The 25,854-nt window shown below is 37.3% G+C and overlaps 1 protein-coding gene across 6 annotated transcripts; it reads right to left on the reverse strand.

Moving 5' to 3' along the window:
- SPIC (Spi-C transcription factor) lies at positions 1-25,705 on the reverse strand. Of its 6 annotated transcripts, none has more exons than XM_048960731.1 (6): positions 25,557-25,705; positions 7,641-7,667; positions 6,895-6,988; positions 6,071-6,183; positions 5,256-5,364; positions 1-2,235 (listed from the first exon to the last, which is right to left on the reverse strand). In XM_048960731.1, the coding sequence occupies exons 2-6, from the start codon at positions 7,641-7,643 to the stop codon at positions 1,808-1,810; spliced, it is 747 nt and encodes a 248-aa protein (XP_048816688.1). In that variant the 5' UTR covers positions 7,644-7,667; positions 25,557-25,705; the 3' UTR covers positions 1-1,807. The 6 variants fall into 6 exon arrangements, with proteins under 6 accessions (XP_048816688.1, XP_048816662.1, XP_048816694.1 ...); XM_048960705.1 differs by having other exon boundaries at positions 6,895-7,004; XM_048960737.1 differs by lacking the exon at positions 25,557-25,705 and adding an exon at positions 13,142-13,316.
- Between the last annotated feature and the right edge of the window lie 149 nt (positions 25,706-25,854).

A 25,854-nucleotide genomic window follows, 5' to 3' on the forward strand; every position in this document is an offset into this window, starting at 1 on the left:
TGGAATAAAAAAAAAAAAAAGTATTTATTTCCTTAACAAGTAGATGAGGCTCAGAAAAGTGAACCTAAACACACTGACAAGTAAGCATTTTACACAAGGTAGATTCTTATTGCAGTGTATGTTACCAGCCTTGTAAATAACATAAAGTCAGAGTGCAATTGGTGACAGATGTTTAGTAAATTAACATGCAGTTTCTCATCAAAGTTATGTACATTATGATATTCAAAATGTTGTATTTAGGTAGGTGCTCACATAGTGAGAGCATCCTGAATTAAAGATCTCAGTCCTTTGTAAAAATCCCACTACATTCAGTGCTACAGCAGAATCCAGACTCAGTTACATACAACTAGAGGTATCTCGTATATTATAGACAACTTTACATATGGAAAACTATACTAAAAGTATTAACAACAACACAGTTATGATCTGCTTATTTTGTTGTTTAATATACCTTGTATTTCTAAGGGTACACATCTTTCATCTTAACTAAAGTATTAACACAAAATCTTGAATTTTTCTGGAGTGGAGTATGTTGCATTGTGTCTATTACATAAAATGATTTCCCTGTGGATGTAAGCAGGAGTTAGAGCAAGTGGTAACTATTAAAGTCAGTGAATTTCATGAAACATATCAAGCCACCATGTATACCTCTTCACAGAAATCAATATTCTTTTTATTTCTACCTGAACCTGCAGTCACTTGAAGCAAAATGCAGACTATAAAATTGAACGCAGTCAAATGGAAGTATTCTAGCAAACAACCAAGCTGACAAATGAATAGAAGTGTCAGAGTGTACTTAATGGTATCATCCTGGTGTAAGGGGATAGTACTTGCTTTTTTTTATCTAAATTTTCTCTTCTTCTCCATGAAGAGAAGATAAAATTACTGAGTCTCTCAACAAGAGTACCTTTGGACTAGATGATCTTGTAGGTCGTTTCCAACCTTGTGATTCTATGCAGAAAAAAAGCTGGAGAAGCAACTTTGCATTTTTATATATAAAGTTCTAACTCCAAAGGTGGTTGTAAATAACGAAGCTGGGTTCATCAGCTGAGTATAGAGCAAAAGTATGGTGGACAAAAGTATGACTTCTCATATTAGTGGGGGAGAACTGTAAATATCTTCATAAAAAGCATAATCCTTTGCTAACTCCGTTGTGGTATGGTCTCTTTCTCAAATAATCCCCTGCCAACAGTGAAATGCACACCTGGTGATCCTAATACCATGTGTCAAGATCTGTGCTAAAATATGTTAATATAAGTGATTAAGGATTAATAACTTGGCCAACAGGTGCACCTTCATGTGGACTCTGTAGTTCAGCCAGGGATTCACTCAGAAATCATCTCTTAATAAAAAGCATTGATGAAAAAGCAGACAGTAGCTTAGCACAGCTGCCAAACCTCTTCCCTTTCTAATTCACATGCATCCAATTGTGAGCTATGGTACAACAGTATCTGCATTCTGATTGGAAAGTTGGGGATATGCACAGAACTTCCGATGAAATGAATGAGCATTATCAGGATAGGATCTTTGCTCCAGACTGCAGACAAGTTTGATCCCTATCTTGGATATACCAGCTTGAATTTGATGTACTTCCTTTGATTAATGCCACAGAGAACAGAATCTGCCCTACAGCTGCTGCTTTTCTTCGATATTCAGTAACTATTTGTTGGTAACTTCAAAAGGAACAAAGTAAGTTAAGATCATTTTTTAAGCCCTCTTCATGTATTTGCATGATATAATATAGGAAAAGCTATGTATAGAGAAAAGTTCCTGTGCTGGAAAATATTATGAGCTGTTTATGTGATGTCTAGCTGTTAGCATGCTGTAATGCATAACCATTGTTATACATGTAATTGTTGTAATTGGTCCAGTCATCTGCACATTGATATTCTTGATTAGGCTGAATGTATGGATGATAAACAGTTTCTTTCCCCAAGAAGTAGGACGGAGCAAGTCTTTGTAAAACAACAGCACTGAACTGGTATGTCAGCTTCCTTCGAATTTTAATAATTTCACCTGTTCTTCCATAATTCCTCAGTGCTCTGGCCATTTTCTGATATGTCATGATCTTGCGGTTTCCCTTTCTTTCTCCCCACAGCTCTGCAAGTTTCTCCTTGTTTTTGGAGACAAACTGGAAGACACCATTGGGCTTATCCACCCATTGGATGCAGTTTGCCATGGCTGGATCATACAGAGACTCGTGGAGGTACTCAAACAGACGAAGTTTTTTTCTACCTATTAAGAAACAAAGTACAAAAGGTCAGAACAGAACTCGTGCCTGTTTTAAAAGGAAAGCAGTTGTCTTATTCCTGGAAAAGATCTTAAAGGAAAAAGCATACATAGGTAAGCCTAGTAACCTGTCAAAAAGTTTCCAAACAAACATTTTGCAGGAAATCATGTCCTCAGGCAGTGCTGGCAGGAAGTTCTGAAGGTCCAATCTGGATGCTTTTTAATAAATACTTTCTCCTATTAATTAGAACTCAAAGATTTTGAGATGAACCCATTTTGACAGGTTTGTTTCAGGACTTTTTTGAGGAAGCAAGGTAGGCTCTGATATAAGAAGGAGTGAGCAAGAAGGAAAAGCAAGCTAGTTTTGCATTGTAATTTTCACCTAGTCAATAAGGAGCTTTACCTTCTTGCACACTGCATATTTCTAAAAGCATGCAGAAATTTCAACTTGCCTTCCAGTGCAGAATAAAGGAAGAAATATTTGTCAGTTAAGAAAATTCTTCTTCCCACAGGTCCAGCTCTCAAACTTAAGTTTACTAGTAAGGCTTATTTAGTTTCATTTAAGTCTTGTGGGTCCCTCTCTTTGAAGCACTCCTAGTTCCTTTCACTGAGCCAAGGGTGACCAAGAAGCTGCCATAAGGAGGAAGAATTGAAGATTACGAGACAAAGAGGAACATTTTGCAGAAAGGAGAGTACATGCAGAAGGACAGCTTCCACTTCAACGAAAGTGGAAACAAGCAGCTGCATCTAAATTTCATAGTCTTGTCTTGCATGGCTATTTTAAACTAAAGGCTGGGGAAAAGTGACAGTTGCTAAGGAACAGTGAGGTCGAGCCAAGACATCTGTTAGGGATGACAGTAACTCTGCTTCTGGTGATAAGGAAATAGGAGAGAAGTGGCCAGACTAGGAAGAAGAAGATCCTGAAAACAGAGGTACTTTCCAAAAAACTGTAAAGTTTCAGGATCTAAATAAAAATTGGCCTGTAGCTGGGAGTACATTTTTTACTATACATACATATAATATTGCCAAAATGAGTAGCTTAAAAGCAAACAGATGAGGAAGACTGTCTGGCCCCAGCAGGCCTGAATCATAGTGGGTGACATCCTTAGATCCCCTCCAACCTGAGTTATCCTATAATCCTATGAACCTAATTAGAATGAATAAAATAAGGGGGACATCTGGATGTTTCTTCTGTTCATCAGAGCCTCTAGCTGCTGCAGACAGAGTCTGAAGGAAAACAACTATGTGATGTACATACCAGCATCTCAGAGTTCATACTGTCTTTCCTCTTACTTCAGCTGTCATTTCTGTCCAAGCTTTTATTTCTGGACACACAAACACGTACTTCTTTCTCCAGATGATGTCTTGGTTTGAGAGTACATAAGGGTTCATATGTGTGACTGAAAATAGATTTCTGTGCCCCAGCTATTATCCATGAAGCCCTATACCATGTGGGTGCACCAATTTGAGCTGGGATTAGTGCATGGATCTTCGCAATGCATAAATCTGCAGTGGTCACTACCTGTCCTCAAACTGTTGCACAGCATCAGTCCAAGCCAGCAGGCTAGTTTATGTAGGTTCTCATGTGGTCACTGGAGAGAAGGAGCTCCTCCAGAAAATGTTTCAGAGCATCTGCATTAAGTTTCTGCACTGAATTGGCCTAAAGCAGCTTAATTCTCTCTGAATGTGTCTTTTGAATTTCTCTCTTGATTGTTTCCACCTACCATGCTTTAGTTCATAACAAGGAATGGTCTAGAAATGAATGAACTGGACTTGTTTCAGAAGCAATCAGATTCAAAGATGCTTTCCAGAAGTGCTGGTTGTTTCATCTACAGATCTATTCCTGAAGGGCCACACTACTTACTGTTCTACAGATAGCCTCTCATGCATCAGTAGGGGCTCAAGAGGACTAAAATTTTATAGGTACAAAGTAAATAGATTGATAATAATGTAAAAGAAACATGAAATAGGAAATAAAGCTTAACAGAGCAGTAACAGCAGTGACTTCAGCTAGTAACATATAAAATTCCCTGGATACCAACACTGGGTAAAACTTAGAAGAGCAACATTTCTAGATTGGCATGTTTGTGTTTGTGGCAATGAATGTCAAGATTTAGGAGTCCTGAACTTAAAAGAAGAGATTATTCTTCTCATCGTCCCGAGGAACTTGTAGTAGCTGGGCTACTAAGCAACGGAAACCACAGTACCCACCATCAGTGGGAAGGGATGATACCAAAATCTGACAGCATGTGGTTAAAGTTAAGAGAAGGGGATTTCAAAAAGCAAGAAAACTAGGAAGCTGCTCAAAAGGACCCCACAGTCAAAAGAAGGTACGAAGCTGTGGAAATCTCATCCAGTAGAGTCATAGAAAGGATGCTGAGTCCCATCTGAAAAACAGAATGAATGCAACAACTGAAGTACAGTGATGATCACTGGCACCTGACCTGTACTCTACAAGAGAGATGTCCATTCAAGTAGAGTCAGTCAAAAAGAGCATAAAAATAGCTATCAAATTGTGCTCCTTTTCTTGTCACAAAAGCTAAGAAAAAAAATTGAATATTAAACAGAGAAAGGTATAAAATCCAATTCAAACATATTAACATCTGGGGAAAACCTTCAAGAAAGCTGTTACTTGCTGGATCACATGAAATAAATGAGTTATTAAAGTGATTAAATATATTGCTGAACTTCTTTGCATTAGACTTCAACTGAGATGATTTGAGGTGAAAACGCACCCCTTGTTCATTTTTCCATGTAATAAGCAAGAGCAGAGAACAAGAAGTGAGGAGATTTATCTTAAAGTATAAGGTTTTGCAGACAGGAACTGAAAATTTGCAGTTGTATTCTAGTCGTTGTTAAATATTAATGTATTTTTTCCTATCAAAAGTAAAAAAAAAAAAAGCCAACAAAACAAAACAACAAAAATAAACACACAAACAAACAAACTAGAACATAGAATGCATGATTCATCAAGGGAATTTTAAAGTAACACAATGCACTTATCAAGAGATATTCTTTCCACACACCTTTCCCTGCTTTAGGCTGGACAGCAGCAGCATGCATCACTTGGCTTTCTGGAGTATTCTGCAGTGTATGGTAGACAGAATCATCTGCATAAAAATCTGCTGCACTGTTCTTCAAGAATTAAGACAACAAAGAGTTAGCAACTTAAAGATTAATCACCTGAAGCCTTAAAAATGCAACTTTTCATCCCCTGGCCCCCAGAAGATTCTTTCACAGCCACAAAGGCGTGCAGTGTAGTCTATCAGTAAAAAGTTATGCCAGCATGTTGAATGGGAATGATGGCCCACCAGAGAAGAAGTTAAGAGGAAAATCAGAGTGATTTCCTCACTCTGCATCTTTAACCATTCTGCTGGAAGCAGAAGAGGAATTCTGGACATTTTTTTCAGAGTCAATAAAAGACAAGGGCCACCTGGACTGTTTCTCAGGGGAGACTTTGTCACTGCTATGTTAGATTATCACTAATCTGCTGGCTGAAAATGGGCTTTTGTGAAATTCATTTACCTGAAATTATCTCCTCTGCACCACCTATTTCCCACCACTCCTGCAGGCCACACTTCCAGAATGAAGATGGGCTCTGCAGGCTAAAGTTTGTTTGTTAGTTGTCGTTTTACATAATGAACCACAGAATAGCACCAAATAGCTAAACTGATTCCTGAAGAAAGACTAATAAATACATTTTGCAGATATGCCCCAATGTGATTTCACCTGAATTATACCTGACCAGACCGAGTTTATGATAGAGGTAGCATAATTATTTCTACTAGAAATCACAGTCAGCCGATTTTCAGTTTACATCCGTAGTAATTAGCTCACTTACTATCACAGTTCTCCAGCTATATCCTGGGTCCTCTGTAGAGGGTACTGCAGAATAGCTGGGACTTGCTCGGAGGTGGGGATGATGGTTGATCACAGTCAGGCAATTTTTGTAACCTGAGAATTTGGAGCAAAAAACTGTATAAAAAAAAGAGGGAAGGAGAGAAAAACAGACAAAAAAAACAAAACCAACTGCAGCAAACAACCTAAGATGCTACTCAACTGTCAAAATGTAATTATCCTATTGTTGCCATCTGGGTAATAAACTCCCTATAGCCAGGAAGTTTCATGCCAGTGGGTTATCCAACATAACCTGCATACAGGTACCTATAATGGTACCTGCCTCTAGGCTGGTTTTGCTAACCTCCATGACTTAAAGCAATGTTCTTTCAGATAAGATGTCAGTTATTTTATAGTATTGTGAGATAGTTTTTTTATTAGAAAAATGGAGGGCCAAACTGATTATCAAATGTAGGGAATGGGATAATTACAGAAGATTATTTTACATTTTTTGAACAGGAAAAGGGAATGCCAGGTGATTCTTCAGCAAGTCATTAGTACAACACAAGTGAGAGTATAGAAGCACAAATGAAGTGAATGAAGGTACAAAAACCCTCCAACCCTTCTCCATTTTCATCATAGAACGGCCTGGGTTGGAAGGAACCTCAACAATCATCTAGTTCCAAACTCAATGCCACAGGCATTGTACTCCTCAGCTGTCCATTAATCCACCTCTAGAAGTTACTGTCCCAGCCATATATATTAAGATATTCTTTTATGTAAGAATATAAAGCTGTAAGTAAAAATAAAGCAATGTCCCCCCTTTACCTTGTGAGTACTGCATTTCTCTGTCGGAGTGCTGCTGCAGTACTTCTAGTGCATCTTCAAAAGCCTGACCCAGTATGTCTTGATCAGAAAAACTCTGCAAGAACATATTTCTGTCAAAAGTCAGAAAAGACCAGGTGTTCTTCAATATCATCAGTAGGAAGATCCCGAATAAATACAGCGATTACATAGAATGTTCAGGTATCATACCATCCTCCTGGAACGTATTTTGCAGAAAATTAAGTATTACCAGAATCTCTACTATTATGAGAAAGTTCTCACTCCCATGAGAAGCCTCTTTGAGGTCAGTGGGAAAACTCTCACGGGTAACATTACTCACTCTGGCGAATGTTTCAAGGTTCATTTCCTTCATTTGCAGCAGAAGTTTACTTAAAGGGTGTTACCATTATTGCAGTGAGTTATAGCATTTAGTGCAGAGGTATATATCACTTGTTTACCATGATTTATGAAGCCAATATTATCATTCAGTATCATCGACACGGCAAAAAATATTACTTGCAAATCTGGAATTGCTTATGCAGAGACAATGTTATATTATACTACTCTAGGAAACAAAGCAATTTTGAAATAGATTTTCAGCAAAATTTATTGTCATTTTAGAACATTTTAGAATGCTGGAACTTCAACTAAAGCTAAGAAAAGTCCTCCCAAAATCTGTTGGCCTGGGAGTTTTCTGTAGCATATTTGAAGTTCTAGGTAATGAAAGAATAAAGGCATTGTAGACTTACCATTATTTAGATATCAAAACTTGAATCCTGTTTAAAAAAAAAAAACAAAAAACACAGTGAATTTGTATATTTCAAAATAAACAATATCTCAGCATAAACAAATGAAATGAAATGCATATTATTTCTAGTGATGAAACAAAGTGAAACTACTTAGGATTTAGGATTAGAAAGTGGTAATTTGTTTTAATGCAGTTAAATACATGTAAAATTTTTTTTTTACAATTCATACTATCTTTCATTACTGGTGTTTCCAATTTCATTACTACTGTAGCATTTAGATTACCATCGATATCATCATAAACATATTTTGAGAGACTACTTGATGTGAAAAGAAGTTACTGCTGACATTCAGTCTTAGCTCAACTACAACTTTCTCAAATGAAAATAGTGACTAGAATTAAAAGATAACATTTAAGTCCTTTTATTCTTCAGTTATAGTAAAAAAAAGCTTGTTTTTTTTCCATCATGTAAATTAAATTAGCATCTGACTGTATATGAATATACAAAAACTTCCAGAGTAGGTTTGAGTTCCAGAAACAAATGTCATTATTTAATAAACAGAGAAAATAGGCATTTTTCAGGTATCTTGATATAGAGTATTCTTTTACATACAACATTACTCAGAAACTATTCCTTATTACCTCTTGACATTTGTTACAGATTGTAATAATTGAAGTTTCTTATAACTTACAGCTTTTTTTAATCCTGTTCTCATTTCCATTTATATTTCAAAATGGTAAAAATTAACAATAAAGAAAAATATTTTTTATTTTACTCTTTAAAGCTTTGATTATAGCCTATTGAAAAAAAAATGGACATTTTGGTAGTGATTTCAGCAGACAACAAAATTGGTCTGTATGATGTTTTAAAATGCAAGGAATAGGAAAGATGCTTAAGTGTAAGAGAGAAGTGTTTTCAGCCAAGACTCACAATGGATGTTCTAACCTGATAATTATGCCTCAGTCAGAATATACATATCTTAAAGTACACCATTAAATACTGTCAACATTCATAAAAAGCTTTTTAAGATCTTGATGACTATGCATGTCAGAAAGATCTCAGTATGTGTAATGAAATCCTGGTGGTTCAGTCAATTGACCTTGCCAGAGCCAATGGGATTTCTCTCTTTAATTTCAGCACAGCAATTATTTCAACAAACTAATTTCACTATAAAGCCAGAACAGACCACATTAATTCTTTACTTGCAATGGTTGCCAGATTCTTGCAGCTGTAGAAATTAAAGACGTGAATCTCATGGGTAAAGACCCTAGTTATCATAATTTTAATTGTTTCACTTTCTTTAAAATGCATTTGTCTAACTCAAACTTCAAAGTGACAAGTGGTAACCTTGACAGAATGTCTGCAGTTGATGCTTTTCAAAGCCTGAAAGGGTACTGAAAATTATCACTATCAGCAACATACTGTTGTAAGGTCATACCAATTACAAAACTGAATTCAGTTTAAAAAAAGAAAAAGAAAAAGTTACAGCAAAAATAAATTTTAAAAAATAAATAAATCTTAACACTTACCTAGAATTTCAGCTCTACACACAACACAAGAATCTCTGTTTTCATAAATAAATGAAAGACTGAGTTCCCATAGCAATGGGCTGGCAAAGGGGCTGCATTAAATAGCTGGTTTTGGGGAAGTGTTTTGGGAAGGGAATTTTTCTAAGAGTAAAGGTGTAGTACAGTACTAGCATGGCCTTCATTAAGCAGAAAAGAAGGGTGATTTAAACAAATAAAGCAAAACTAAACGTTATAACTACTTAACAAAACTATGAAGATTTTAGGAATTGGAAGAGATTCCTTTTGGCTGTGAGACATCCTAACAGATCTGCCATTGGTAAGTTATAGGGCAAAATCCTGCACCCCTAATCCATCCCAAACAGACTGCAGTGGACCTTCTGGTTTCAGATGAACCTCCTGTTTACCTCAGTGTAAGAAGAAGACAAAACCTGACTCCAAAATATGAGTTTTGGGAAATATCAAAAGTCTGCTTCACAGCTCAGGTTTATTGCCCAGGCCCAGCTCTAAGGCATTTAGTAAAGATCCCATCAAGCTGTAGTTGCTGATTTGATGCACCCTTCCTGAGCAGCTCAACTCATGATATTGTGTCCTCTGGGATGAGGACTCTCTATGTTTTTCAGTAGAAAACTTCTTGCCACTGACATAATCCTGTGCCATAACTGTGCAACCAAATTTTTCAGAGGCACGCTTCACAAAGTACTGTTAACATATACTGTGACATTTCTGTAAAATAGTAATTACCTCTTACAACATTTATTTATATTCTCTGAGACAAGAATTGTCTTAAGAGCCATAGCCTGCATTTGTCTATGAACACTGAGTGGAAGTAACTTGAAGTCAATGTTAATATCAACTATCATTTTCTTGTTTCAGATGCAAGTTGCCTTTTCAAAATTTACACCACAAGCTTTCAAAATTTCTTTTTAATGGAGTATATTAATGCATGTATGTGTTTTTTTCAAAATACAAGTTCCACTTCATAGTACTTTTCTGCTATGACATGGGTTTATAAGGAAAAATGAATCAATAACAGCACTGTCAATTCAGTGACTCAGCACTGGATTTCAGTGCAAAATTCTATTACACAATTAATTCCCTCTGCATAAACTGCTAAGTTTATTCTGTAATGTGGAGAAACATTGATGTCTTGGTATGGCTCTTTTCTGCAATATAACTGTATCAGATTTAAAATTATGAATGAGCTTCCAGATCTCTTGTGGGTATCATCCTGACAATTGAGGTATTAATAGGCAGTCTGACTTACCTACCCGCACATCTCTATCTGAAGTTGGGAATTTCACGCTCATTGTGGCTACAAGGCTACTGGGTGGGGCCAACGCAAATATGATCAAAGTTGAGAAATTAAAGCCATTGCATTGCTCAATCAAAATGTTTCATTTAAGTAAGAGGCTACAGTGTAAGGAAGGTCATCAAAAGGTTTCTTTTCAGAAGAAATGGGAAAGTTCCGTACATAGAACACCATATCACACGTAAACATGAGCAGTCATTGTCTCATAGGGTAAATCAAACTCCTTCTGTATAGTCAAGATAGGCGATGTGTTGGCCTCTACCAAAAAATGCTGTCGCAAAAGAAAGCCTGTTTTGATTTTTGCACTGGATGGGACGATAGAATTCAGATAAAAGCCTAAAAAAGATAACTTACTATTGAAATGTTGTCTCGTACAATTGATGTGCCTGACAGCAAAACTTCAATATCAGTAAGAAATCACAGCATCAAGCTTTTTTCCTTTGTCCGTGTTTTAAAAATAAACTTCCAATGGCAGAGTGATTGTTGAAGTTTCAGAACATTCTGTCATTCTTGCTTGGAACTAAAAGTCAGTTCATAATATTGGAATAGGACAAGCATTTTCACCTTTCTGAATAAAAAGAAGAACTAAATAATGCATTACAGCACTTGTTGGTGGGCTGTAGAAAGAATGAAGACTCTTGCATGAGGCATTGTTTAAAAGTAGAATAAAAAACAGTCAAAACCCCCCTATAGAAGCACAAAACTTGAAATTATAATTTTTCTTACTAGGGATTTACAGCTTTCTCAGATGTTTTTGAATGTCAGATAGTTTGTAACTGCCCAGGTAAAACAGACAGACTACTTGCAATAGAAGAAGACCCTTTGTTTTTAGAAATGATTCTGTAATTAGGAGTCACTTGCCCCCCATGTAATAGATGAACTACCAGTTCAGCAATCTTCAGAAGTTAGTTATAAAATGTGGCAGCTACAGAGAGCTCCCATCCTTGCATAATTGTTCTGGCCTTTGGCAGATCTCTTTGCAAATCCTATTCTGGCCGTGCAGCTCTTTGAATGAGCAATGATCTTCGTCATGAATTCCCATGGCTGTCAGTTCACAGTACTAAAAAACTGCAGATGCTGTCTCCCTGTTAGAGGGAACGTGCCTGCACTCTCATCCTTAACCTAACCATGTTGACCAGCAAATTTTCAAATCCTGACAGTACGCTTGTTCTGGTCTGCTTCATTCAAGGTCTGAAAGAAGTTGGAAAGTTTCTTTTAGCAAGGATACAGCTTTTTTCTTTACAGAGAAGAAACAGGAATCGACAGAGGGATCTCTTCTTTTGCAGTGATAATCCGGGCACAAGTATTTCACAGTGAATTGGTATGGAATATAATTTCAAGTTAGTGGCTTCAGAAAGTGCTTAAAGTTCCGAGTCCCAAAATACAATGAAACTCCCCCTTAAAAACACAACAAAACTAACAAAATCCAACAACATTGAATACTAAGCTATCAAAAAATAAAAATAAGCATGCTAACTACTGGCCTAAGTAAACACTGCTTACTGTGATTTTGATCAGATAATTAGTGTAGAATTACAGACAGAAAAAAACCTGAATGCTAACATTAAAATGGAAAACACAATTATGGCATTATGTCACACAAGAAAATGAGATAATGAAACTATATCTGAAGGCTACATTTGTGCTAGGGGATTTTGGTCTATGCATTTTGACAAACAAAATGATCTATTCAAATACCAGAAAATGAGAATATATTTGTTTTACAAATTGTGCAACAAATGGCAGTGAAAATCTATGCAATGCAAAAAACATACTGTTTTACTGCTATTGTCAGATCTATAGTATGAATTCCTTAGCTGGTGGAAATTGGTACAGAGCAACCAAAGCCAAAGGATCACTGATGATTTGTATTAACAGAGACTCTGGCTTGAAGCTGACACTGATCTAATTTTCAGTTCAGTAAGGTGGAACTCGCTGTGCCAGCACTGATGCTTCACATTCTTCCTGATTTCCTGATTTGAACTGCTTCTTCAGCTACCTTGTAAAACATCACATTTGGATAGACTGACATAGTGGCATTTTTGTATTTTAATCCTCTTTAAAAACAAAAACCAAAAAAAACAAAAAAAACTTTTGTCCAATCATTCTCTCCCAATTATGACTTACGTATGCAGTATTTTCTCTTCTTAAGAAAGAAGATATAGAAAACATTTTAAAAATTGAATTTTAAACCTGAAATGATAGATCATCTCAAACAGACTAATTTCCCTACCTTTGAATATGAAACCTTCGCCTATTACATTGAGATTCCAAATCACGTTCTTAATATTGATTTATAATAATTTGCTTGACAGTTTCTTGAAATATTGCTTTAATCCTTTCTGAGTTAATACTTTTTTGGGCTTTATAGGGCTAAAGAAAAGATGTATTTCTATTTCTTAAGAAGATATTCTACTTTCAGACTACCTTAGAAATAACTATCATTATCTTAATGTAAATGACAGAAATTGAACCAATGGTGTGTTTAAATCTTAATTCTGATTTGGGAATTCACCATTCAGTCTTAAAAGACATATTTACTTGGAAAATTTCACATGTGTAACATAGTTGGTTTAGATAGATTGAATAATTACAAGGGAAAGAAAAACAACCCAGGCATTTGGAGAAATCATTGCAGAGGTTACATCTGAAAATTTAATTACCTCTTTTAGGGCCTTAGAAGAGAAGTTTATTGTGGAGGCTGCATAAGTGGACAGATCAGCTCTTCTGTGGAAAACCCACGTCTAAACCCTTTAGTTAACAACTAGACCCAAGATATTGGTCCAGTTGGCCGTGTCAGCAGGCCTTCTCAGGAAGTTTCTTCTTTGGCTCTGCACAACCTAAGGAAGTGAGTTTCTGCTGGGAAGTCCCATGAAGACAGAAGACCAAAAACCACAACAGAAGCACAAGGAACTAATAACAAATGCAATGAAAAAAAAAAGTAGTTAAAGAAGATTCTGAAGTGGTATATGAAAAAATGACATTGATTAATCTACAGCTATGAGTATTGCTGGAATAGGTAGAACACCTACAAGCCAATAATCCTGCTGGGGAAAACCATCAAAGAAATTAAACATTCAATTCAAGATTAAAAATATCAGAAAATTTTTCAAAAATAGCTACGGATAATAGACTGTCATCAAGAGATGAACTTGATAAAGGGTAAGAATGAAAAAGCATATAGAAAGAATAACACAGTCTTTTAATAACCTTAACTTTAATAATTCTTAATGGTGAACTGGGGAAACCAAAATAAAACAACATTTTTTATCTATTTGTGGAAGAATCATGCCTTCAGATTCAAGGGGTATTTAGATCATTTGGGATTAATTCAATACCCTATTTTAACTCCATTCTCCCCAAATAATTAAGGTGAGATTTTCTAGGCAAAAGAGACTTTTGGACTCCAAAGAATGGAAGAATATATTTGTGTCTATTTTTGAAAACCTGAAAAAACCGGAGTGCAAAAAGCTGCTGTAGCATCATCCATATTGCAACTTAAAAACTTGACCTTGAAGCTACTGCTACATTAATAAAAGCAGATGTTATGTATGTCTAGGCGCCTAGACTCCAGAATGCAGGAAGTACATTATTCTCCCTAAGTTCTCTCTGAAGCTTTTGGAAACACTTTCGTAACTCCAGCTAGAATCATCAGGCACAGTACCACACAGGAAATAAAAGCACTTCATCTAGATAGTAAGAAACATTAGAGAAAACATGTCTGAAATCCTACCCCCTTCCTTTCTTCTAAAATCCTTGTAGGGGGTACAGCAGTGGTATGTTAAATGATTGAAGAAATGCCATGGGCTGTGGTGATGTGAATTCAGTTCCTTCCTCAGCCTCAGGAGTCCAAACTCACATTCTCCACTGTTGAGGAGACTTACATGATAAATCTAAGCTACAGCACTTCTTCACCTTCAAGCTGAGACAGCTAAGTTTGTGTCTCTGCAAGCCATCAAAAGGACTGTTTCCAAAACTCTAACTTCTACAATTGGAGCAAAATCTACTTAAGGCTATTAAATGTAGAAGTATCAACAAATTTCTTTAGCCACAAGATGTCTTATATATGGACCTTTACAGCATTTTTGTGTTATGTTCAGATATCTAATCATCTACAGACTTCAGAAAGCAAGTAAAGAGGTGCTGATGAACTTAAATGCTTACAGAGACAGACAACTTCAAAACAGCACTTTTAAATTCAGCTGGGGTACAATACACAATTATTTCACAATGATAAATGCTTCCAGGTAGAGCCTGGAGACAGATCTGAGTTGGTGATGATTTCAGAACAGAAAAAATTCTCAGAAGATACATATGCCTTCTATGAAAACGCATAATAGCACGTAGTAAAATTGTTTCTGGTTGCACTGCAAGAATTTGGAATTGGTGGGTTTCATTTTCTAGTTCAAAAATCAGAGTATGTAGGAAATGCAAAATGTGTTCCACAAACTGTGAGATGGAGGAGGCAGCTAGTATGAGCAAGGCTTAAGAAGAGAGAAAAATCTGCCCTGTGTCAGACCAAAAGTCCACCTGACTGGTGTCCTGTCTCTGACTGTTTCTCTTACTGGATGCCTACAGATGAGCGTAAGGGGAAAACCAACGGGACCTAGTTTCTAGCAATCTGCTGCACATAATCTTCCTTGTGGCTGATGTATTTGGTTCCATGAAGTTCTTATTCTCATTTGGAAATACCAGGATAATCACTATAGCCGTTATGCGTGCCTCAAAGCACGTTGATATTGAAGGACCAGCACCAAATTTTTGGATACAACAATGTTAGCTATCTCAAAACAGTATTTATAATCAAAGAAGGATAGAGACTTAAAGAAAAAATGAACCAGTAAGGAGAATAAGACCTTAGAAAGTCCACAGCAGAATAATAAAAAAGAAATAAACATTTTGATATCTTTCTCATACGTATTAGCACCATGCTCCATGACGGGTGCCACAAAATTTTGGATCTGTGCAAGCGTGTAACCACCAAAGGCCTAGCAGCTAAAGCTTCTGACAAACTGTCCATTTTCAGGGACAGATTTAAGTTCTGACAGGGAGATGAACATCTGTTTCCTACACAGGGCTGAGAAGGAAAAAACAGAGTACTTGATAAAAGATCATCTAAAAGGAAGGAATCATAGGATCACTGAACTGTAAAACCACCGAGGTTGGAAAAGACCTCCAATATCATCCAGTCCAACTGTCCACCCACCACCAATATTTCCCCATTATACCACATCCCTTAGTATCACATCCAGACATTTCTTGAACGCCTCCCAGGACGGTGGCTCAACCAGCTCCCTGGGCAGCCCAATCCAGTTCCTGACCACTCTTTTGGAGAATTTGTTGTTTCTAATATACAGTCCGAACCTGCCCTGGTGCAACTTGAGTCCATTCCCTCTCATCTTATCACTAATGAAAAGCTGTATGGTTGGGGGGAAGATAGAAGTAAATACTTATGAGAGGTAACCTATTGATAGAGCTCAGTTACAGACATGAAAATGCATCAAAAGCCCTGAATCAAAGTAGTTTAAATCCAAGAACTATTTAAGACCATTATGAGCATTATAATTTTAACAATGAAAAAAGGCCAGTACATTCGGTCTTTACTGAAGGAATAGAATGAGGTCAGATTTCAGCCTTAGTTCTAGATAAGAGAAATACATTTTAAGGAACTGCAGGGTGGTAAAGGAAATTCTTTAAAAATAGAATTCCTCCTGCTACTATGCTCCGAAGATGACTTAAAATAAAAGCCAGTCCAAATGGGGTTTTAAGCTTTGATGATACTAACAGTTATGTGGGCATAAAGTGCTATCGGTAGCAAACAAGTGCTTCCTATATTACCAAGGAAGCATTGAAGAAGCACTTAGGCTTTGGGGATTTTTAGATTCTGGTATTACAGAAATCCTGTACCTTAATGGTAGGGTGGGAGGCATGCTGGTAATGTTGCTTCTCATCCCGGAATCTTTCTCTGGACTGGAGTTTTATGAAACTGTGATTTATGGTTATAGATTTCAAATTAAACTGTATTTTTGTCATGGTTTCCTCTTGGCCACATTCTTTTCAATTTCTTTTGGGGTAAAATAAATCGCAAAATCTGACAAGTTACTTGTCTAAGAAGAGTTGTTTTTTTTGTTAGTTCATTTGTTTTTTCTACATTCCATCATGAAAATGGCTAGATAAGAGAAATATAAGGGGAAGAGATCAGTTAAAATAAAATTTAGGAACAGCTTGTTGTCCACATTGCTATTCTTTTTTCAATCGCTGTAGAAGCCCACAGAATCAAATAGACATTTTAAAATCCAGTTTCCTTAGAAGAGACCTATAATAAAAGGCTGAATAACTGTTTAATTATCACTAAATTCAACAAAGAGTCTTGGCAGGCATACCACACCTCAGCCTCATGTAGCTGCTGTGTCTTCTATGCAATTCCTCTAGCCCACACCTACAACATGATCTCAGCTAGCCCAGCTCACTCAGGAGTGAGGATGCATTTGATAAAGGTAAGTACAAAAGAAACATAGAAAAGCATGAAGCAGATTGAGAAATGGAATCATGGCTTTATGAATAGGGCTTCTGGTTGCCTTCTGTGATATTGCTTTTAAGCTGTTGGCAGGCTCGCTAACTTAATTCACTCACGTACAAGAACCTAAAATAAAGATAGGTTTAGTTTAAAGTGGCTTCCTTTAAGCTGATTTCAGAAATCTATAGAGCTATAGACACGGTTCTAGAAAACATTCAGATGTGGCCTTAAATTCATGCCTAATAGGAAGCACATTTTAACTTAATACTAAGCACGTACTTAATATATCCAAACAAGTTGAGACCCTGATTACCAGACAGTAAGAGATACCACTGCATAGAAATACAGTGCCTTTTGCATTTTATTACCTCCCCAAAAAGATGCACACACCTTGCAGTAATAAACGTAAATAAGATTCTAGAGGGAGAAGCTTGCAAAGTATATTTTTAACATGATACAGCAAGGGAAATGAGAAACATTGAGTGCCACATCACTCTTCAGATCAAACAGTATTTTTGACCTGTGTCTACCTAACTTTCGTCATTTCAAGTCAAGCTCTTAATATTACCTGCATGCTGGAGTCTTGAAAAACTTTTAGATTCAAGGAATGTAGAGCCTACTCAATTAAATTAAGCACAACATAAAGATTATGTATTACATATGCACAGCCTGAGAGATTAAGTTTTACTCCAACCCATGCCAGGAAGCTACAGCGCAGGTCATGACTTCTAATTCTTGCCTGTTTTCAATTTGATTTCGAATAAATGTTGAAAAAGACAAAAAATTGAAATCACAACAGAAATAATTAGCTTAATGTTATGTTTGCATGCCACTGTGCACCTCATGTCGAACACTTTCGGCTACAATCCAAGGCAAGCAGAACTGCTTTGTCCTTAATGACATCCTTTTGAGGACTGTTCAATTGCAGAAACAGAAAATCTCACAAGCGTGTTTTATGCTGAGGACACACCTGTCTTCTTTTCCACAAATTTAGACAAAACTGCAAGCTGAATTTAGATAAAGCTGCAAGCCCCTGGAACTCTTCCCTTCACTCATACTCAGTAAATGTTTACTCGTCAGCACATGAAGACAGAGGAGATGTGCTTTGCTCCTTCTCAGCTTCTTTCTAAGCAGTGGACTGTATGCACCTAAGGAAAATTTAAAGAGGAGATTTTGGGCTTATTTTTTGGGGGACTACATGAAGACAGTACAACTGAGGGTGAGAAGTCTTCGTTTGAGCAGGGCAAGAAGACCATAAGGCAAAGACAGGGGTAATAGAAGACTGATCTGTAAAAGACAAGAAAAGGAGGTTAAGGTTAAGGAATAGAAGGGAAGCATCAATGCCCTTTTCCAATTTCCAAACTCTCAAAATTTAAGCAGGACTCAGCAGAAGCATTCCAGGGATAGAAAAAGTGAAAATCGAAAACATAACCTCCCTGCTCTCTTCCCTGGTTGTGTGAACATTTCCCCCTGAAGGACTCCGCTTTTTCTGTGCATGGAATTAATTCTGCTCTAATGGTGACTGGTAAATGAGACTGTCATGTGCAGAAACCCTGCTGCATCTGTTGCAGAAGTTACAAATTAATCTAGCGAATAAGGAAGAGAGGATGCTCTCAAAGTTAAAGCAGTTGAAGGCTACTCTGGAGAAGTGGGTTCTGACCCTGTCTTCACCACAGAGTTCCCAAATGATGCTAGGCAAGTCCCTCTGAACAAACTTTCACAGGTGGTCACTTACTGTGTGTTCCTCATTTTCTGGATGTCTGACATGAGACCCCAGTACAGATTTGCAGAAATGCTGAGTAGCATCAGCTGCAACCATGGTCATGGAGAACAGGCTGAGCCCATAGTGCCCACAAATGCTGAACTCTCTAAAACACGAGCTCTTGGGTATCTTTTATCAAATACACAACAGGAATGGGTGTTCTCTAAATTAATCTCTTTGTGACTTCATCTCACAAGTGTGAAGAAAGGACAATAAAATTATCTTCACATCTTGAACATCTTTGGAATATAAATATCCTAATGCTTTTACGGTATTTTTATGTTGCAATGAGACTTGTGCAGCAAAGATTGTGTAGCAGGAAGGGCTGGTGATGATAGCAGTGATAATGGGCACAGGCTGCCCAGGGAGGTGGGAGAGTCAACATCCCTAGAGATGTTGAAGAACCGTGTGGATATGGCACTGAGGAATGTGGTCAGTGGGCATGATGGGGGTGGGCTGGCGTTGGACTAGATAATTTGGTGGTCTTTTCCTACCTTAATGATTTTACAACTCTGTAACACACATATATATATAGAAGGCAAATTAAAGCTGAACCGGTCAAGTTGATTTTGCCATAATGTCACTAACTTTTGAATACTAATATTGAAAGGATACTAAGATTTGTAGTCTTAGTATCTTATCAAAGTAGTTTCAAAAAGATTGTGTTTTTATTAGTGTTTTACTTTAGAGTATACATAAAACAAACAAACAAAACAAACAAACAAAAAAACCAAAGGATGGGTTCTCAAGGGGGTTTCTTGTTTCTTAACAATTATGTAAAATTTTAACAGCAATAATGATTTTTTTCCAAAAATGTTTTTCAAGACTTTTGACTCAGAGATATTCACGTAAAACAATGCTAACAAAGATGTAACTAGTCAGATATTCTTTCCCCTCAATTCCTAGATCCTCAGTATGCATCTCTATCTTAAAAATGACCAAACTAATACAACTCAGATGGATTACAGGCACAAAGCACATATAACACACTTCAGAATGTTGTGAGAACGGAAATCTCTGGCAGTGTTTAGAGGTTGGAAATGACAGTGATATCTTCCCAGTTCTTTGTTTGGGAAAGTGACCACTCTGAGCATGTAAATAAATTTCCAAGCAGTACCATCCTCAGCAGTATCACATGAGGAATTAGAGTTACTAAGTGGCTGCTGTCTTTATACAGACTCCAGCTAGTTATATGAGATGTGGTTAGAGCTTGAGATTTGCCTGTAGCAAAGAAGTCACAGCTTTGACATGTCTGCTTTCTTATTTCACAGTTTTGTTCATTTTCTAGCTGTCCATGGTCTTCTCACACAAACATGGCATGAAGATCTTGATACTATCCTTGCACTACATGTGCAAAAACAATGTATCTACATTCCGATGAAGAAAGAGAAAAATCAGGTCTTTTTCAAAAGCAAAAAAAGAAAAATTAAATACAGCACTCTTTTCCCACGCATGCCATTTCAAAGGAATTAGATTGTCTCTTTTTCAGTCCTATTTGCCTATAGTTAGGTATTAAGCAGCAGTGATAATAAATGCCACAAACTGCCTTTTAAAGAGGTCTTCCTTTGCTATTTCAGGGTACAAAGATTGATGAAAAAATCTTTCTTTGTGAAAATTACATTGATCAGTAATAGCTTTGGAAGTGAAATGGAGCAAAATTGAGGTAAATAAGCAGAAAATGTCCCCAACTTTGGTTTAAATAATCTCCACTTGAAATCTCTATGAGAATGCAACAGAAAACGTAGATCTACTTTTAGGAGACAAACATGACTCAGCATAAGTTTTGTTATAAATAAGTTCCTCATTTTTGATAGAACTTGAAACTCGCTCACATAGTAGCACCATTCTTAGCAAACAAAAGTGGTAATTCCACATCCTACATTCCAGAGGACATACCTGCTTTATTTTAAAACCAATTTGAAGAAGTAAATGCAATCATTACAGAAAAAAAGTACATGGAATGTATTTTTAGACAGGAATTATAAGGCATTACGTACGTAGACAGATCAATAAATAGTTTAACACAGACAGAGTTGTGTGGCAAGAGGTAAAACAAGGCCATCATCAATTCAGCAGAGAGCATGCTTTGTTCTATGTCAATGTAGAAAATTACCTGAAATTTCACTTCTATTTACACCAGTAATAAGCTGTGTTATAGAGAATATTGCCTTTGATCCCAGTGGAACTACTTTGCTGCACTGTCTTTTTTCTGATTAATAGCTATGAATAAATTCTGACTTCAGAGCTGCAGTCCTAGTTAAACTATACATACTTAAGTATTCTGTGTAATTTAAGTTTCCCTTTACCAGGCATTTTTTTGTTAAGGTAGCTGCTTAAGACAACATGAATATACTAGTTTTATACCTTAGTACACTACTGCAAGAAGTTTTGGAAAACACAGAACATTTTTTGCTTTATGAGATTCTTTGTCCCTTGTGTTCACCTTCTGTCACTGTGAGGAGCTGCTTCTGATCTCTGAATGATTTCCCCAGGACATTCCAGGTGATGTATGGCATACTATTTGAGGAACTATGAATTTAGCTGATGAGCACACAGACGAGTAAATGAACTCACAGAAGTAAAGGACACAAGAAAACATCAGAAAACTTCTCACTGTAGCAAGGAAGCTTCAGTTGAAAGTAAGGCTTAGTAACTGGAAAATAAAGCCACGTATTTCTCATTTCTTACAAAGGTAATTTTGGCTTATTGTGTTTATTGTTGTTGTTGCTGTTGTTGTTTTCTTTTTCTCTTTTTAGATTTGCTTGTGATGCTTCACATTTGTAGGTGACTGCTGACTTGAAAAGCTTTTGGGCAGAATCCAGAATCCATTAACCTCTCCAATAGTTACGATGATTCTGCTTTTTCCTGGCTACCGATCTTACAGTTGTTGGAAAGCTTTCAAAGGCTCATGGAACCTGGTGATTATGCTGTGGACTTGTCTGAACTGAATACCTAAAAAATGAGTTGTAGGTGATCGTGAGGGAATAGACTTGCTGTTCTAAGTGGTCTCTTCTGGTCTGTGCTCCAAACCAACTTGATCAACATGTAGCATGTTTATTATCTTATAAATACCAATAATCTAAACCAAAAATAACAAACTTCTGTGGTCTTTTGCTTGTTTTTGGTGTTTCCTTAGTTGTGGATTTTTTTTTTTTTTTTTGAGCTAATATGTTCAGACTTTTAATTTGTGAGTACAATGTGTTGCCGTAAGCATATCTCTTCATAAGTCCTTGTCAGTGGAATTTCATATTTTGTCTAACACATGTTGAAACACCATACAACCAGGCCAACTTCTGCACTGCTTTTGACTGCAGTGCAAAATGAAAGTCAGTAATTGCTCTGGTTCATGACAAATTTATTTGTTTTTTTATCACAGGAAACTGAAAAGTTATTGAGCTTTTAAAGGAACAGTTTGAACTGCTGGAATGCATTCATTTTAAGCAAATTTCTATGATAGAGAGATAAGTGGTTTGGTGGCAATGCATATGTTAAAGAAAACAGAATTGGCATTCACAAGCTGTCAGCACGGAGGCACTCTAATGAGAAAGCAGAAGAGGAATTAATGAATATGTAGACAAATTAGGATTTTTCTAGGATTGTTCAGTCTGGAAAAGAGTAGGCTCAGAATAAACCTTATTGTTCTCTATAATGACCTGAAAGGAGTTTGTGGAGAGGAGGGGCCAGCCTCTTCTCTGATGTAACTGTGATAAGGCAAGAGCAAATGTTAAGTTGTGCCAGGGGAGATTCAGGTTGCATATTAGGAAATATTCTCAGAAAGAGTGGTGATGCATTGGAACAGGCTGCTCAGGGAGGTGGTAGAGTCACTAACCCTCAAGCTGTTTAAGGAAAGGGTAGATGCAGTACTTATGGACATGGTTTAGCGGGCAACATGGGTGGTATGTGGACAGTTGGTCTAGATCATCTTAAAGCTCTTTTCCAACCTTAGTGATTCTAATGTAGAGAGAAATGAACCCAAAGCTGTTCTGAGACAAGAAGACACTTCTATGCTTTGGCCATCTTTCTCTGCATCTGTTTCCACAAACTTCTAGGTTTGGTTGGTTTCCATGTTTTTTCCCCCTACCATTCACAAGATTCACCTCAAACTTTTATTCTAAATGAAAGAAACATGAGCACAAAAACTCAGCTGCAATCAATGTATTTGTGTTCCCTCCCTCCATGATCACGACTTTTAAAGGAGAGCCTCTGTGGGCTGGGATGTTTTCACAAATGTGAAAAGGAGTTTGGACAAAGCCACACAGAGCCACTTGCTCGGGACAATCTGTATAGCTGTATTTATACTATCATTCACACGGGCTGCTGTACGAAAAATTCTACTGCTCAGGATGTTGCACAATAATTTCTCGTTTGAGGATCCCTATAGCATTAAAGGAGTTATTGACCTTGTTAAGAAGTCCTGGAAGAGAGATGTGCTTCAGAGACTTGGTTCAAGCATACACAGCATCTATGAATGGGCTGACAGGGTTCTACATTTCTCTTCCAGCAAGAGAGCATAGAATCATAGAATGGTTTGTGTTGGAGAGGACTTTTAAGATAATCTAGTTCCAGCCCTTATTCTATAAGCAGAGACACCTCCTACTAGATGAGCCTCTTGAAAGAGTGGATTAGGGAAACAAGCACCAGAGGCCTCAAAAGTAATGGAGAGGTTCCTGCACATATCAACTCAAAGATGGAGAAGGGGACAAGGCATGTGAACAGCGGCTGAGGGCCCTGTGTTTGCGCAGAGCAGAGGAGCTGAGGGGAGGCCTGATGGCGGCTGCAGCTCCTCACAGGGAGCAGAGGGCAGCGCTGAGCTCTGCTCTGTGTAACAGCGACAGGGCCGAGGGAACGGCATGGAGCTGTTAGGGGAGGGCAGCTGGGGGTTAGGGACAAGGTCTGCAGCAGAAGGCAGTGGGCATGGAACAGAACGCCCAGGGCTGTGGGCATGGCCCTGAGTGCCAGAGTTCAAGGTGAGTTTGGAAAATAATCTCAAACATAGGGTCTGATTTTTGAGTGGTCTTGTCTGGAACCAGGAGTTGGACTCCATGGTCCTGATGGGTCCCTTCCAAGGCTAGTCCATGATTCTATGATTCTATGAACTCTAGTGAATCTGGGATCAGACATAGAAAAGAGCACATGCCAGTCTTTAGAAGAAAATGTAGAGGAAACACATGATCTGCAGAGAAAAGTAGAGTCTAGAACAGAGTTTCTGAAGTGGTTTCTGTATGGTGGAGGAAACCTGCGAAGAAGGTAATGGGTCTGTGTGAAAACAACATGTTTTTGAGCTAGAATAGCAAATTCTGGCTAGAATAAACATTTATAACTGCACCAAGTAACTAAAGCTTACACAGAATAAAACCAGAGCTGTGCCAATGATATGCAGTAGTATCACTAACTACACTGGGAATTTTCAACCCAAACAGCTTTTCTTCTCAGAAGCAAGGCCACATGTGAAGTACTTAGGCAACAATGTAAACTATTAAAAAAATAAATACAAAAATAGGCTAACCAGTTCTTTTAAAATAGGTAGTTCTGTTAAAAAACAACAACAAAACAAACAAAACCAACCAACAAAAAAAAGCCCCACGTCCTATATCTTGTCCAGTCAATACAGTTACTTGCTGAAAATAAGCTCAGTCCTGAGGCAGCTGTAGAAAACGTGGATTCAGCCTGCTTTCTGAATGCAAAGGATGCATGATTTCTGGGACAGCCAACAGCCCCACAGCCTGGTATCAACGACGTACTGCAGCAGAACTGAGCAGCTCCTCTTTGGAGCTGTGGGTATGTGTATCATCTGTTGGTTGGGTGATTTGTAGGTCAGTGTGCCACTGGGAAATTCCTGGGATTGTAATTGCAAGCTTGTTACTCAGAGATGTTTTCAATTAATCCTTACTTCAGAAATACAAGTCATAAGCGAAGATACTAGCGTAATATACAGAAATAATGTAAAACAAATACAAGCCAACATAAATGAACTATTTGAACTCAACATTATTGAAGGTTTAATCAAGAGTTAAAATAACCATGCTGTCAGACCGTCACAGGAAGAAGGATTAGCCCTCCAAATGTGTTCTTGAATGTATGTTGAGAAGCGCTCAAAAATATTGTCAAGCAAACATACTGCACTTCCAAACTGCTAAGCTCCTGATGGTCAACAGTTCTGATGTACCAATCAGAAGGCAACATTTCAACAAAGAACATCCTAGCTCACAACTAAGTCCAAAATCTATGTCGTTCTGTTCATTCTCCTTACCTGCGTATGCACAAATTCCACAGAAATGCAGGGAAGGCTCAGCTCTTCAGACAACAAAGCTACGAGCTTCACCATGCTAGCTAGGGGAACAGCTAAATCAGATGAGGTGGGAAGTGAGTTGCAACAAGTACTATTGCAACTAGGGATCTTTTAAAAATGTGTGCTCTAATTCAGTGAAAAATCCCTGAATTACTATATTTAGAAGACAAATACATGATGTTACCATTCAAAACAATACAATTTTCCATTAACTCTTACTAAAATCAAAGATGTTGTTCTAATGATTGGACCTCAAATATTTCTATTGTACAGTTTTCATAGCACGATACATCATATATTATCAGAGGTGGCTCACCAAAACTGTTACATATGAAGTCCAACAACTACTAAAAATCCCTTTGCAAGTCCAGCAGCTGTTCCAAACCCATAGGGAATGCTTAAAAGGAGATTATTCCAGAGCCAATGCACAAAGCAGTCATAAACTGTAGGTAGAACAGCCCATAAGCAATTATATAATGATGACATTTAACAAATCAGCTCCAGCCTTACCTTTAATTAGCATTTCTGGGAGATGAAGAGAAGACACGTGCCTTATGTGCTCCCTTAGGTCTAATGTAACCCGTTCTCATAGTGGAACTATTTAATTTCACAAATGAAAACTGACTTTTTCATTATCAGAAGATTCTTCTGAAGGAGAAAATACAATTTTGCTTATATATTATTCATAGGTGGGGAAGTTGTATCAAATCAAAGAGGTACTTTTTCTCTTCCTGAGGAACATGCCACAGAACAAACTACAAGAAACTTGTGTGAAAAGGAATAAACCATGATTTGCTTTGGGAAGGTA

The sequence above is a fragment of the Lagopus muta genome, chromosome 1 (genome assembly GCF_023343835.1).
Source record: "Lagopus muta isolate bLagMut1 chromosome 1, bLagMut1 primary, whole genome shotgun sequence".
Lineage (NCBI taxonomy): Eukaryota > Metazoa > Chordata > Aves > Galliformes > Phasianidae > Lagopus > Lagopus muta.